Source organism: Rattus rattus, chromosome 9 (genome assembly GCF_011064425.1).
Source record: "Rattus rattus isolate New Zealand chromosome 9, Rrattus_CSIRO_v1, whole genome shotgun sequence".
NCBI lineage: Eukaryota > Metazoa > Chordata > Mammalia > Rodentia > Muridae > Rattus > Rattus rattus.
Window position 1 is genome coordinate 45,574,612 of NC_046162.1, and position 15,966 is coordinate 45,590,577.

General features: G+C 39.8%; 1 protein-coding gene across 1 annotated transcript in view; it reads right to left on the reverse strand.

The window, feature by feature from the left end:
- Dnah9 (dynein axonemal heavy chain 9) overlaps nt 1–15,966 on the reverse strand; it is a 343,066-nt gene that overhangs the window by 137,481 nt on the left and 189,619 nt on the right. The window contains exons 41-43 of the mRNA XM_032914418.1: nt 15,307–15,546; nt 6,506–6,667; nt 880–1,076 (exon numbers count right to left, since the gene is read on the reverse strand). Coding sequence (XP_032770309.1) covers nt 880–1,076; nt 6,506–6,667; nt 15,307–15,546 — 599 coding nt within the window. The remainder of the gene's footprint in view (nt 1–879; nt 1,077–6,505; nt 6,668–15,306; nt 15,547–15,966) is intronic.

Here is a 15,966-nt window from a genome sequence, read left to right on the forward strand (position 1 = left end):
CTTAGTGGTTAAGAAAACTTTCTATTCTTGCAGAGGACCTGGATTTGATTTCTAGCACCTAGCCATGGCTCACAACCACCTGTAACCACAGTTCCAAGGGATCTGATGCCCTCTTCTGGCCTCTACAGGCACTGGGCATGTACATGGTACACATATATACATTCAGGCAACACACTCACACACCTAACACATAGAAACAAATAAACCTTTTAAAAGGGAGAAATGGCTTAAATCGTGCCATAGTGGTGAGGGTGAGGATAGGAGCCTTGTCCTTCTCTGAGCTCTGAGGTTCTTGGGATGGGTGGGAAAAAGGAAACAGCTCCCTTCATGTCAGGGCCAGCTGTGTGTCAGTGAGAATTTATTAGTGAACACCCTGGGAAACTTGGTTAGAGTGGGAGGACACTGTGAGGCACCAAGAGTATTAAGTAGATCTCAGACTGGTCAACGTAAACAGTTGGATCTGAGCCACATTGTGTGAGTGTAAGTTATCAGGGAGAGCTGGTGACCATTGCCAGTGATACATTAAATAGATTATATTTAGTATTATAATAATAATATCATAATATCATAATAATATTTAAGTTTTGAAATACATGAGTACTCAAAAAATGCACAAGTGTGTGAGAGTGTATGTGTGCCTGTGTGTGTGTGTGTGTGTGTGTGTGTGTAGATGAGGGTCCTGGTGCTCGCTGGAGCTGAACTCTGTGTTCTACTGCCCCCTATGGCTATTAGTGAAATTGCAGCTGTAGCACTGCCCCCAGCCATCTTGACCTTCACTTACAAACTTTAGAAAGAAGTGACTTGAAATAACCAAATGAGACCTCTGACCCTAGGAAGGAGAAGCCACTGGGGGGAGGCAAGGAAGAGATGCACACTCACATATGGTGTATGGCATCCTCAAAGAGAACCAGGTCCATCACAGCATTCACTTCGTTGTGGCTCTCCAGGGCTTCCACCAGAGTCTGGCTCAGAAGGTCCCACGATTGCACAGGCATGTACTTGGGCTCACCAATGCCGGTTGCAAAGTGACAATACATGTTCAGGTTTTGGGTCTGCTCCAGCATCCCTTTGCTATCCTGGAGAGGAGACACAGGGAAGAGGATCTTCTGTATTGGTACCCAATATGGGGGAGATATCAAACTGACTGCCTTTTCTCTCCACATACTTAGTGAAAATTAAGCATCAGGGCCTCTTGGGAATTTTCTCTTTGACACTTTCCCGGGAAGTAGACGTTTACCATGGGTTTACCAGCTCCAGGGATTCATAAATATTTGTTACTCCTTATGAATTAATGGTGGGAAGTGGAAAGTGGGAGGCATCTGCCTTCAAAGCACTGTATGAATCTTTTTGTGTTCAGGAGAGTAGATGAGGACAAGGCTAGATTTCTCTAGGCAGGGCCTCCTTTGGTAATGCTGGATGTAGTGTATCACTATCCAGGGACCTCAGTTACCCAACAGCCATTTCAATGGTTCTTATTCCCTAACCTACAGAATGCTCATACAGCATATCTTTTGTGAAGTTGGTCCACCCATAGAGAAGGTTTGGTTGGTTTCTGAAGAATCACTAATAGCTCCCCATCCTTAATTTTCTGGTTTATATATAAGGTTCCTTCCAATATTAAAACATTTAGAGTATAATGCACTGTTTATAACACTTTCGTAAGAATTCTTCCTTCCTGTTTGTCAAATCTTACTCCAGGACAAATATTAGCACATTGCATAATGACTAGTACAATTCAATTAATTAAACAGAGACAACTTTTCATTTCTTTGTTAACAATTTATTCTCTAAGCATTTTGGAAACTTCTATTGTTAGTTTGCATTAGAGAACAAATAGTAAATTATTTGCTTGTCAAATAATTAAGATTTCATGTAGGAAAAAATATTACAGAAGTAATGTATCCCAGGAAGCTTTCTGAAATTCAGATTATGAAATTCATGTCGGGAACAGGTAACAAGAAGGGGCCATTGCCAGGGCTAAGTCATAACCCTGTTAGTCTTATAAATTCCTTGGACAAGATTCCCCCAAACACAAAAGAGGGAAACTAGGCCTGCTGACTGAGAAAAAGAACAGAGGGATAGAAGATTGAGTATCAGATGTGCCCTGACTTTTGAGGGTCTTTTCAGAGCCATGGAAAACCATATCTGAGAGGGGAAAGGGGGAAGGATTGTGGGAAGGGGGTAGTAACTGGGATGGGGCAGTGAGCAGGATGTAATGTGATTAAGTAAAAAAAAAAGAAAGAAAGAAAGGAAGGAAGGAAGAAAGAAAGAAAGAAAGAAAGAAAGAAAGAAAGAAAGAAAGAAAGAACCCTATCTTAGACATCTGGGTAGGTCGATTGCAATGCAAAAGAACTACTTTGTCTAGTTTAAGAAGACGTAGTAGGGGTCCTGTCTGGGTTAGTTTTTTTGTCTAATACGTCTCAAGCTAGAGTCATCAGAAAAGAGAGAGCTTCAGTTGAGAAAGTGCTTATATAAGATCAGACTACATGAACACTTATAGGGAATTTTCTTAATTACTGATTTATGTAAGAGAGCCCAGCCTATTGTAGGTGGGGTTACTTCCTGGATTGGAGGTTTTGGGTTCTTTAGGAAAACATGAAAGTGTATGTGAAATAAATGCTTTTGACTTGTTGGTTTTGGTCATGGTGTTGTATCACAGTAAAAGTTATTTTAAATAGGAAAGGTCTGGAGAGATGGCTCAATGGTCAGGAGCCATGGATGCCCTTTTAGAGGACCCAGGTTTGATTCCCACTACCTACTTGATAGCTTAAATCACCTCTAACTCCAGTTTCAGGGGATCTAATGCCCTCTTCCAGCCTCCCAGGGCACCAGGCATGCCACATGGTAATAGAAACACATGTAGGCAAACGCATATACACACAAAATAGACATACATAAAGCAAATAAGTAAGGACAGGAAAGGAATGCAGAAATCCAGTTGCCCATCTTAAGAACAAGCTAACCTACTGGGTTGATCCTGGTGGGTGTCAGTTTTCACTAAGGATCTATCAGGAGAGAAAACAAAGTACAGTTTTGAGAAGCCTGAGATACAAAGATTCTTTGATGAACAAAACAAGTCTCCAGTTTAATGATCAGAGCCATGTTGTGCAGAAGGGAGAAAGGAAGCCACCTGATACAGTGAATCAAAGTATCCTTAACAGTTATACTGTGTTTCACTACAAGCTGCAAGCAGTAAAAAGGGGGCTGAATTCCTTTGGGAGGAATCAGGCAATTTTGTGCTGATACCAGTGCTAGGATATGTGCAGGTAAGGGGCCTCAGCTGTCTTCACAAGTGTTGTTAGTTAGAATAATGGCTGTGTGAACTATATTTTGGTCTCTGATCAAATGATGTGAGCTTTTTCATCAAACCCTCATAAGGATCTGTACTTCAAAAACCAAGTGTTGTGACTTTAAAGTTCCAGCACAGACCAGCTCATAAAGACAAGGATTACTTGCAAAGTTAACTCTAAGTACACAAATTGGCTAACTCCGCAGCGCTCACAGGGGACCATCTAAGATGTGAGAGATCGGAACGCCAGGCTCCATAAAAATAACGAGGGAAGTAGAAATGAAGGTGTTTACCTTGAAAACAGCCGGCCAAAAAGAAGCTACTCGAAAGTTCTGCTCAGCACCAGAAAGTTTGCCATTTAGACTGGGATGGGTTATATGTAAATTAGGATGGTGTCAGAAGTATGACAGTTAAAAGAACTTTCTAAAGTAGGGTTCTCAACATTCTTAATGCTGTGACCCTTTAATATAGTTCCTCATGTTGTGGTGACCCCCAACCATAACATTATTTTCATTGCCTCTTCATGACTGTAATTGTGCTACTGTTATGAATCGTAATGTAAATATTTTTAGAGTTAGAGGTGCCAAAGTGTTAGTGATGCACAGGTTTAGAATAACTGGATTAGAACAGTATGTGCACCATTTTCAGGGGTGCACATATCAGGAGAAAATATGGAGCTGATCCAAAGAAGGTACTGCAGTATCGGTGTGGGTCATTCCCCAAAGGTTCGCCTGTTGGCAGCTGGATCCCCAGTTGGCCATGTAATAGACAGTGGGCTCTTTAAAAAGTGGGGCCAGACAGAGGTAGTTGTATCACTGGGGACACAGCTCTATGAAGCTAATGATTCTTTCTTTTCTTTTCTTTCTTCTTGGATATTTTATGTATTTATATTTCAAATGTTATCCCCTTTCAGACCTCTCCCCTCCCCCCTCTCCCTCCCCCTGCTTCTATGAGAATGCTCCCACTTCCACCCAACCACTCCATCCTCAGTGCCCTGGAATTGCATTTCATTGGGAAAACAAGCCTTCACAGGACCAAGGGCTTTCCCTTCTATTGATGCTGGACAATGCCATCTTCTGCTACATATGTGGCTAGAGACATGTGTACTCATTGGTTGGTGGTTTATTCCCTGGGAACTCTGGTGTTGTCTGGTTGGTTGATATTGTTGTTCTTCCTATGGTGTTGCAAATCCCTTCAGCTCCTTCAGTCTTTTCTCTAACTCCTCCATTGGGGTCCCCTTGTTTAGTCCAATGATTAGCTGCAACCTTCGTCATCTGTATCAGTAGGGCTCTGGCAGAGCCTCTCAGGAGATAACCATATCTGGCTCCTGTCAGCAAGCACTTCTTGGCATCAGCAATAGTGACTGGGTTTGGTGGCTGCATATGGGATAGATCCCCAGATGGGGCAGTCTCTGGATAACCTTGTCTTTAGTCCCTGCTCCACTCTTTGTCCCGGTAATTCCTCCCAGGAGTATTTTGTTCTCCCTTCTACGAAGGAATGAAACATCCACATTTTGGTCTTCCTTCTTGGGCTTATATGATCTGTGAATTTTTTCTTAGGGATTCCAAGCATTTGGACTAATATTCACTTATCAGTGAGTGCATACCATTCCTGGGCATACACCCAAAAGATACTCCAATGTACAACAAGGACACATGCTCCACTATGTTCATAGAAGCCTTATTTATAATAGCCAGAAGCTATAGTATAGCTATAGCTATAGTCCTTCAACAGAGGAATGGATAGAGAAAATGTGGTACATCTACACAATGGAGTACTACTCAGCTACTAAAAACAATGACTACATGAAATTCTTAGGCAAATAGATGAAACTCGAAAATATCATCTTGAGTGAGGTAACCCAGTCACAAAAGAAGCTATGATTCTAATCTTGGGTAAAGAGCTGTCAGCTCTTCTGATGATACATACAAAGTTCTTGATTTCATCTCCTTTGAGCATGCTGTCCCATCTAACTCTGTATTATCCATCACTGTCAGTCCGCTCACAGAGACCAAACCAATGGGGCTACCCTATCTTAAACTGTCAGCTTGTAGTGTTGTGCTCCAAATACAACCGTGTCTAAACTGCCAAGCCTAAGGTATTTTGTTAAAATGATCAAGGACAGGCTAATTCATTGAGCATATGTAGAGAGAATGTAATTACAGACAGGGTATGATTCCAGTTCAAGAGAAAACAGAAAACATGGTGACTCTACAGAACTTTCTATGCTAGTTGCTGGGTAATTTTGTCACTGGGAATGGTAGTGTTCCACTGTCAACATATCTCAAGCCACATTCCACATGACATTCTCTCTATAAGTTAGGAGCTCTTGACAAAGGTGAATAAGTTTCAGGGTGCAATGTGTAAATTAGGATGATTCCAGATTTCTGGGTTTAAGTGTTAAATGCACTGTGAGTTTCCAAGGCAGAGGTGTAATATGAAGCCCCTCTCCACTGTTCCTGTCAAGACTTCTTTCCAGCTATTTAGAAGAGCATGTGTCAAGGATCACAGTCACAGAACTATGGTGTATCAGAAAAGGGGATCACATGGTGGCGTATGCTTGTGATCTCATGTGTTGGGAAGTAGAGATAGGAAAGCCAAGGGTTCAAGCCTAGCCTGGGCTGCATAGTGATTCTGATACAGAGTAAATTCAAAAATAGTTTATTTGTATAGCAAAATCCTGTCTCATAGAAAAGGAAGAGTGAGGGGAATAAGGATGGGGAGAAGAGAAGGAAGAGGAGGAGGAGCCAATGAGGGAACAATCACCAGTAATTTTTCTCTCTGATTTCTGGACAGGAAAATGCATTTACGTCATTAATATAAACACCTAGTGTCCAGAATCATTCTAAATGTTGTGAGTTTCAGAATTGTTCCACATTTCCAGTTATGAACACTTTCAAAATGGCTATCAAGGGAGAGATGGGGTCTCACAGTCTCAGGATGCTAACACCATTTACGATGTCACCTGGGCAGTTAGAAAGAGCCTCGGTATCATATAAGCCTTTGGATCAGATGCTTTTAGGGATCTGTAGATGTGAAATCTGTGAATAAACTGTGTCATGCCCAGTTTTTTGGACTGGAGAAAGTCATGCTACAATTTCTTTTTGTAACCCAACCTCTGGCTTTCCATGACTTCATGGACTAGAGTGGTTTTGGTGATCACCTGCATGGTCCTCATTATGTTTCAAATATAGAAACAGCATAGGCAATACTTACGTCAAAATTTTTCTTGAGGAATTCTGTTTGGAGTTTGTCAAAAAGATTGAAATCCTTTTCCTCCACCATCTTATCCCGATAAACCCGGTTTGACTCATGCAGATAGAGTTTTACGAGGTCCTGTGTGGACTTCACACATTCAGTGGAGGAGAAAAGAATGCCCTTCCAGGAAAACAGACAACATACAATGTTAACGACATTTCAGAAGTACAACACTTTCTAGAGAAGTGGATGTCAATTTTCCTAATGCTGTTACCCTTTAATTCAGTTCTTCATGTTGGGGTGAGCCCCAAACCATAAAGTTATTTCCATTGCTACTTCATAGCTGTAATTTTGCTATTGTTATGAATCATAATGTAAGTATTTTTAGAGATAAATGTTTGCCAAAGGGTTGTGACCCACTGGTTTAGAGTCACTGTTCTAGAGCATTATGTCCAACCTGGGATGGTACCTCAGGATTATCTCACTAAGGAGTTTGTTATAGAGGAAGGGAAACTTGGAATGTCAACAAGGAGTTTTGGGAGGAAGACACATCATATTTCATTCCTAAAAGGTTTGTTTTACAAATTGATGTTGGTAATGATTGAATGCATTGACATCAGAACAATGACAGATGATAGGAGAAAGATAGCTTGCCTTGGCAGGCCAGCAGCCAAAATGCTCATCTTTATTGAGTTCTCTTATGTATTACAGAGATGTCAATCTGTCACCTCTCTTTCCTGTTATTATCCAACACACGAACATCTGCTTTTCATGAAAAAGCAAATGGAGGCAGACTTAACCACCTCAGGGGTCCTCTATCTAGCTTCAAACCAATCATCTGGTTTACTCTCATTGCCTTCTTGTCCTGGAGAAGATGGGGACCACTTAATGCTTCCTTATTGTTCATACTTAGACTTAAGTACACAACCCAAACATCTGGTCCTAACATTGCTATGGTCTACTTCTTTATAAACATCCTCATCATTGCTTCCCTAAACACCTAGTTTACACTTTCAGTTTTGTTTTTCTGACCACACATACTTTTGTGACCCCACTCTTCCTTTTTTGCTTCCTCTGCTCATCTGTCATGATTTCATTCCAATGCCTTTGTGGAAGACTTATAACTTCTCCCTCCCTGTTCAATAGCACCCATAACCTCTGATATGTCCCACATGGCCTTTTCTGTATAAATCTCCAAAATAGAGGAATTATTAGCTCTTCTGATTATTTATTTCTTCAAGTTCATTTACTGCAGACCATGATAACTCTCTCAAAGGGAAGCAAATTAATTTCAGTGACCGCAGTTGATTCCTGTCATTGTATATCCAGTGCCTAGCATGCTGCCAGACAGATATTTACAATGGATCCTCTTTTGAAAGATTTGTTTTAAAATTGCTCATATGTATGTATATCTGAGTGTGGGTATATGGATATAAGTTCAGGTATCCAGGGTCCAGAGTTGCCAAATCCTCTGGATCAGAGATTATGGAAAGTTATAAAGCCATATAAGTTATATGGGTGCTGGGACCTGAACTCAGGAGCAATACATGCTTTTAACTACTCTCTAGCCCCTTGAAATGAATTTTTATTGAAACAAAGAGTGGCCTAGTATTAAATCTTCTACATATTGTTATATGGCATAGCAAGAAATCTTTCAAGATTTGTTTTAGTAATGGCTTACTAGCCGATCATGCATAAACCCTCTAAGATCAATAAGAAAAGACAGAAAATGTGTTTTCAAGCTTCTGCCTAGAGAATAACCAAGATAGTGAAGACTTGAGAGGATAAAATGCCAGAGAAATGAGCCAGATAACCAATGCCACTTTTCCTCTTGAGACTTTTCTCAGTTCACCGACTATGGATACAAGTTAGGACAAGGAAAGATGGAGACAAGGAGGAGGTTAAGATGTTGCATGATCTTGTCTTGTCTCATGGAGTGGGAAGGGGAGGATGAAAACTAGGTTTACAATAAGGAGAACCATACTTAAAACCCACAGGGAATCCAAAGGGTTGTGGTCAGCTCTTACAGAGATGGAAGCCAAGGTGCAATCACTGTGGGCTACAGAGACGCACAGACAAGCAGAAGTGTGTGACCTCCAAACAAAACCATCGTTGTTCAGCCCTCAAATTATCTGCTCATGGTAAAGCCAATCAGAACTGCATATCAAACAAAAATTATGAGGAATGTCAGGACTAGATAAGACTGAATGACTGAAACCAAGAGGAAAAGAAAAAGGAGCAGCTGGGTGGCAGTGGCAAATGCATTTAATCCCAGCATTCAGGAGACAGGGGCAGGCAGATTTCTGAGTTCAAGGCTAACCTGTTCTACAGAGGTAATTCCAGGACAGCCAGGGCATCCCTGTCTCACAAAAGTCAGATGATAATGGTGGTGGTGGTGGTGGTGGTGGTGGTGATGGTCATGATAATGATGATTGATGGAGGAGAGAGAAAGAGAGAGAGAGAGGAAGAGAGAGAGAGAGAGGGAGAGAGAGAGAGGGAGAGAGAGAGAGAGAGAGCCAATTCATAGAGGATCTAGGTCTAGGCATTGGACTGAACAAATACAAACTTTCATGAAACTCTGATTGATACAGCATTCACTAGAGGAATAGCAAACAAAACATATATCTTGAAAGAAGGAGAAAATAAAATAGCAGAAATGTCCAGAAGTTCCATAGAATATAAGAAGGGAGAGAAAGGAAACAGAATGGTGGGAAACACACGAAGTAGTACAGGAGGCCAGAACCTCAAATACATGCCTAGGTATAACAACATGAGCAGGTGAATAGTATTCCGAAAAGTCACAACTGCTAGGCTTGCTTTCTAAAAGTCAAATGTATACATAACACTAATGTTTATTCTCAAGCATAAGAATATAGGAAATCTGAGCATAAGACAAAAAAGAAGCTTTTCCTAACTGTGGGCTCTCCAATCCATGGTTCAGCCAGTCTTGGGATAACACATATTCAGAGAGGAGTATGTCTGCACCGCCTGTGTACATTTTTTGCCATTAGTCTCTAAACAACAAACAATCACAACTACCTAAGTGACATCTGCATTGTGTTAGGTGTTTTGTGTAACCTAATAATTATCTGAAGTATCAGGGGAGATGTGTGCAGGTTACATCAAGTTCCATGGAAAGGACAGAAGTTAGAAGGTTAGTTTATTATGCCTGAGGCTTTGGCTCAATTTCCAGCATTGGCAAAAAGATAGAAACAACAACAAAACTATTCTGATATTTCACATAAAGGACCTGAGCATCTGGAGATGTTCATATCTATAAGGTGTCATGGTCCCATGTCCTGTGGACACCAGTGGGCAAGTGAAATTACAGACTAAAGGAATATGGATTAGTTGTGCTATCATCAGACAAAGTCAACTTTAAAGCAAGGGTTTTTCTGAAGGTAAAGAATTACATTTAATATGCAAGCAACAGTTCAAGAAGGTGGGCTAGTTTTAAGTATATCCATATATGTGAGGAAATAGAGTGGTTTTAAACTTTCTATCTTCTGTCAGTATTACTTCAAACTGTAAAAAATGAATAGAAAAAGAAGATATGTCCATATGTTCATACTACTTGGGAGATTTTCACAAATCTTTCTCAAATACTTGCAGAACATATAGTTTTTTTAAATCAGTATCAGTAAAAATATATTAAACTTAAGTTACATGTTTTAAAAACATGTACTAATTAATGTATTGATTAAACTATTCCTAAGGTTTGAGAACATATTTCTCAAAAGTGCTTGTCAATTGTGTCAGGGGGAACATAGTAAATCTTAATGAATTTCAACTGAATGAAATCACATGGAATTTGCTGAAATTAGGTAGTTATCATCATCATCATCATCATCATCATCATCATCATCATCATCAACAACAACAACAACAACAACAACAACAACAGCCAAAACTTCTAAATGTTTGAAAATGAATGCTACACTGAAGGTTATAAACTATGCAATACTGCAAACCTGCATGTTGCAAATGCAGAGGAAAATTTTCATTTTTAGTATAGAATAGGGTTTATTCAGGCATGGGAATGGAGTCAAAAGGATAGTGGAGTCAGAGAAAGAGAAAGGCAGAGAGGCAAAGAAAAGAGGGGGGGGGCGGCCATAAGCACATGGAGAGAGGGGGGAATGAATGGGAAGAGAGGGGGAAGCAAAGGCAAGAACAAGAGAGCAAGAAGGAACAAGAGTCCAAGGAAAATTTTAAACCATAAAGTGAACACTACAGAAACGTCGGGAGGACAGTTACTAAGATAAGAAACCATATCAAGATATGGAAACTAAGCTAAAGGAATCCATGTCCAAGTTAAATAGGAAGGCAACAAATGAAAGAGTAAATATTCATAATATATATTTTAAAAAACAAGTATCAAACCAAAACATTCGATAAAGTCAAATGTTGGATTCTTTCAATTTTCATTAAAAAACAAAAACAAGGACTAACAATGGCTGACTCCTTTGCAGAAGTGACACAGGAGAAAAATGAATGCCACAGATAACTGTGTCTGTGGCCATGAAGCTGCTGCATAGGTGGGCTACCACCAGCCAGCTGAAGGTTTTGGGAAGAAAAGCAGTTCCGGAAGAGAGCCAGAACTCTGCCTGCAGAAAGCCTTCAAAGGCAGTATAAGGACAACAGAATTTTTTTTTACCTATTGTTAAATGATATTGTGGCAAATATATGATACAAAATGTAGTAGTATTATGTGTATCAAAAACCAAGTTCATAATTTTAAACTTCTGCAAAGAAAACTCTAGGTGGCTGTCAACCCCGTGAGGAGTGTACAATGAAGTGTTTCACAAAATCTTCCAAAAGTGGAAAAAAAATGGAAAAAAATTCCAAGGCATTTTATTTAGATTTTGGAACCTTAGGTTGGCAAGAAAGGAGATTTAGCAATTCAGATATAGAAATTATGTAAGTTAGAAAGCTGAATCCAAGGAAAGGGTACAGGTAGTAACCAAGTTACTCCAGGAATACAAAGTTATTATGATTCAAAAGTAATTAACATAATTTAACATAGTATCAGACTAGGGAAGAAAAAAATTTAATTATTTCAATCAGAAAATGAATTTAAGTTGCTATACTTAGTTGTAAATAAAACTCTTAATAAATTATAAAACAATCATCTTACCACAGCAAAGAGTGCCTTCAAGAAACCTATGGAAAATACTGTATTGATGAGCTCTTAAAGCATTTATCTCTGAGAAACTAGGAGTGTGAAAGATTCTATTCTCAGCACTCCTCTTCAAAACTCTAGTGGAAGTTGGAGCAAAAAACAAAAACAAACAAACAAACAAACAAAAAACACTCCACACAAAAGAAAAAAATAAAAATTAAGGGTTGGAAAGAAATATAAATGTAACTTTTTTGTTTTTGTTTTTGTTTTTTTGTTTGTTTGAGACAGCATCTCACTGTATAGTTTTACTTGCTATGTAGGCTATCTGTCTCAGGCTCAAGGCAGCCTTTGACTTCTTTGTCTACAGTGCTAGACTTGATGGCCTGTACTATTCCACCCTTCCTTGAATGTTTCCTTCAAATCCAACAATACAACGGAAGCAATGAACAAGGAAAGAAACATTGAATGAATTGGCAACATTCACTTGAATTTTATTGTTAAAAAGTTTAAAACTTAGGCCAGAATAATATGTGATGTTAGAAGTCTGGATAATATTGATGGCTAGAAGGTAGAGGGAAGAGTGAATGAAAATCTGAGTGTGGGGTGCTTACAGGATGTGGTCACTTGTGGTAATTAACCAAGTCAAATTCTTGGGACCTGAGTGCTTTTCTGCCTGCATGCTCAATACTCAATAGAGTATAAAAAAGGAAAATTTAAAGAAAATAAATAAAGAAGAGGAAGTTCCTGTAGTCCTAGCCAGATACGTACTTTGGCCTCTTTCTTCTCATTAACTCTCTGAGGTATCCCACATACATAAAATGTGGAGTGTGAGATCAAATGCCACTTGGGAGTCCTGGCTTCTGAGGTTTGACAATTGACAGTGAGGGGCATTATTTCTTGACTTTTATAGTTCTTGTTGCAATCATAGTCACACTGACTAGCAATGAAGTGCTCAACAGCTGTGAACTGGTCAAGTACAAATTGTGCACTGTCTTAATTTGTTATATGCTGCCCCTGAGCAGGGAAAATTGGTTCATGATTTCTGTGACCACAGCCCACCAAATTCTACTGTGATTACAATGGGTGGAGAATATACAAAGGCTTGAAATGAGCTGGGTTCTGTAGGATGGATATTTCTCCTATTGGCTGTTCAATTAACCACCTAATATCTTATCAGGCCTTCAGACAAGCTGCCAAGAAGAAAACAGGAGGCAGAGGTCAAGTTCTGAACTTGAAGCTGTCCTCTGGGGGGACATAGGCAGAGCTGTGCATCTGGAGTCAAAGGAGGTAGTACTCCAATGGGAAATGTACTTCCTGGTGCTATGACAGCTGGCTGACATCTGATAGGCTGCCAAGAGGCCAGGCTGAGATACAGAGCCCAAGGTGTTACCTCTCAGGCTGCATGAGTTATGTAAAGACAGGCAAGGAGAACGAGAGACTCAGCCTCTGTTTGGCATTCCTCCCTTTCTGATTCTTCCTTGACACTGCATTCATTACACAAAACAAGTTTGGGATAGAATATCCACTTTCTGGAAGGCACTTTGTCGCTCTAAATTACCTATGGAACCTGATAATTGTATCATTTTTTTTAATGGAAATAGAGCCATCCCTGTGGACCCATGGGGCCCTGGCTCCAGGATGCTCTTGAGCATCATAAACCATGTACACTCATGTATTCATATAAAATACAGCAGTATAAACATATAGTCTATGCAGATCCTTCTGCATGCCTTCAACCATGACTAAATTATGCATAACAGCTAATGAAGTTGATAAGGTCAATAGTTGCTATATATTGTATGATTAGTGGAACACTGATCAGAAAGAAAATAATCTGTTGTGTAAAGATCCAAGTTTTCAGAGTAATTTCCATTCATAGTAGGTTGAATCCAGCTCTGTGGAATGCAAGATTAAAGACAGTTGACTGTAGTCAATGCTTTACTTTCTATGGGTGTTGAGAGGATTAAAAGAGTTGATGAAAAGGCTCAGTGCTGTGCTCGGTAAATATTATACACTAAAGCAAAACCTTTTACAAGGGCCTCTCTTCAGGTCTCAAATTGTCTTGTAGTCTCATCTTTTGCCTCCTCACTACCCACCACTCCTCTTCCCACCCACTTCTAACCATTGTGCTAATACCACCTTGAGCTTTCTGTCTCCCAGTCCCTGCATCCACATCCTTATTTCCTAGCCAGTAACTTCTTCAAGGCTCTACTGAATGGAGGTAATAATGTCTGCCTTGGGTAGGGTTTCTACTACTGCTGTGGTAAAACTCCACAATCAAAAGCAACCCAGGGAGACATGGCTTTATTTTTCCTTGTTGCTTGCCTGGGGGAATTAGAACAGGAACTCAAGGCAGAAACTTAGAAACAGGAACTAATAAGGAGGCCATGGAGGAATGTTTCTTGTAGGCTTGCTTCCCCTGGCTTGTTCAGCTTACTTTCTTCTATAACCAATGGATTGAACTGCTTACAGTGGGCTGAACCTCCCATATCAATTATTAATCAAGAACATGTCTCTCAGATTTACCCACAGGCCGATTCTATGGAGGCATTTTCTCAATTAATCAATGATCTCTTCCCATATATATCTAGGTTTGTGTCAGACTTGATAAAACTAACTTTAAAAAAACCCCACTATTTCAAAGTATTCAGGTGAGTCATGGGTTTCAGGATTTCTAGATGAGAAGGCAAATGTCCAGACAAGACCCTAAACAAGTCTGCTTCTGATCAGGGGTGGTCGACCAGTTCTCCTTTAGTGCTGCCACTGAAGAGTAATGTGAACTTGACCAATTTACTTCTTGCTTTATATTTAGGAAATGTAGATAGTAATATCTAGACTCCATCACACTGCAGTGAGTTTAAGCATGAGGTTGTGTTATAAGTAATGTCTCTCTCAACTAATGTTCAAAATGTAAGAGTTAATTGTGAGTAAACACATACTTTACCTTGGTGTGGGAACCCTAGCACCACAGACTTTTCAGAGTAGTGGGGTTTTGCTTTTGATATTTTTGAGGTAAGATCTAGTTGTATAGTCTAGTCTTGTCTCCAACTAGCTGTGACAGGTGGATCTCAAGTTGGAGACCAGCCTAGACTATATCTGAAACAGTTTTGATCTGGAATTGAACCTCGAATTTGTAGGCCTATGCTGTATCAGAAGATGGAGAATGACATTTAGGGGTATTATAAACACATTTTCTAACTTGTCTGTCTTTGGAGACATTCTTTTTCATCATGAAAACAATGAGTATCACAAGTGATGGAGGATTTTTAAATCATTAATCTTCTCCTCCCTCTTAATTTTTTTAAATTTTTCTCTTCTTTCCCTTTTTCTCCTTCTCTTATGACTTCTTTTCATACTTTTCTCCTTCTTGTCCATCTTCTTCCTTTTTCTTCCCCATACACAAGAGTATTGGGAGTCCACTAAATAATATACCACTGTCTCCCCAATGGTAAGCCTCAGAACAAAGAAACCAACTGAGGAATATGTTCTCTTACTGAGAAATAGTGTACTTCTAAAATAAAACATTGCTTTGTTAAAGAATTTCCCACAGAGATTATGACATTCTTTACCTATTTATGATCCCAACTCCATACACTTCTTGTCTTTGTTCAAAGAGGTTTGCCATTCACCATTCTTTTTAAAATTAGGAGTAGGACCATATGAATCATCTCCAAGATTTCATAGTATCTTATGAACTTACTTGGAAAATATTGGCAAAATCTCTGAGGTTGAAGATGTAGTGAAATTTGATTGCTGTGGGCAGAAATGTGGTGGCAATTTTCTGGTGGAAGGTGACAGCCAGGTTGATTAGAGAAGGGATGGATTTTTGCAGGGTGGTGGGGAAGTTTCCAAGCTTCAGGTGATGAGTCAGGATGGTGCTATAGATGGAAGAGAGAGCATCAGCTCCTGGAAAGCAGAGGGCAAACACGCTGAAGTGGCGCTGCAGAAGAAAACAAGACACATGGGAGAGAAGTAAGTGAAGATCACTGCTCTAGACTAGTGACAGTGATCAAAGATTCTGCATCAACATTTAGGTTGAACATGAAGTGACTGGGAGGATGATGGCATTGAAGCTTTGATCAGAGATGAGGAAAAACATCTGAGTTCATATCTGAGTTGACACAGTGCATCTGTGAACCCTTAGGAAGATAATTCCATCAATCAGAAGTCTCTTATATTAAGAATGAGGGAGTTGAGTTGTGTGAACTCTGTGAACCCCTCTAGATCCTTATTCCATCAAGGCTCCTTTCTTATCTGAGATATGCAAGTTGGTTTACTACTTTAGTAAGCTGGGCAGAGGAAAGACCAGTTACCACCAATAATCAAAGGCCATCAGCCCAGATAGATAGTATTAGGACTC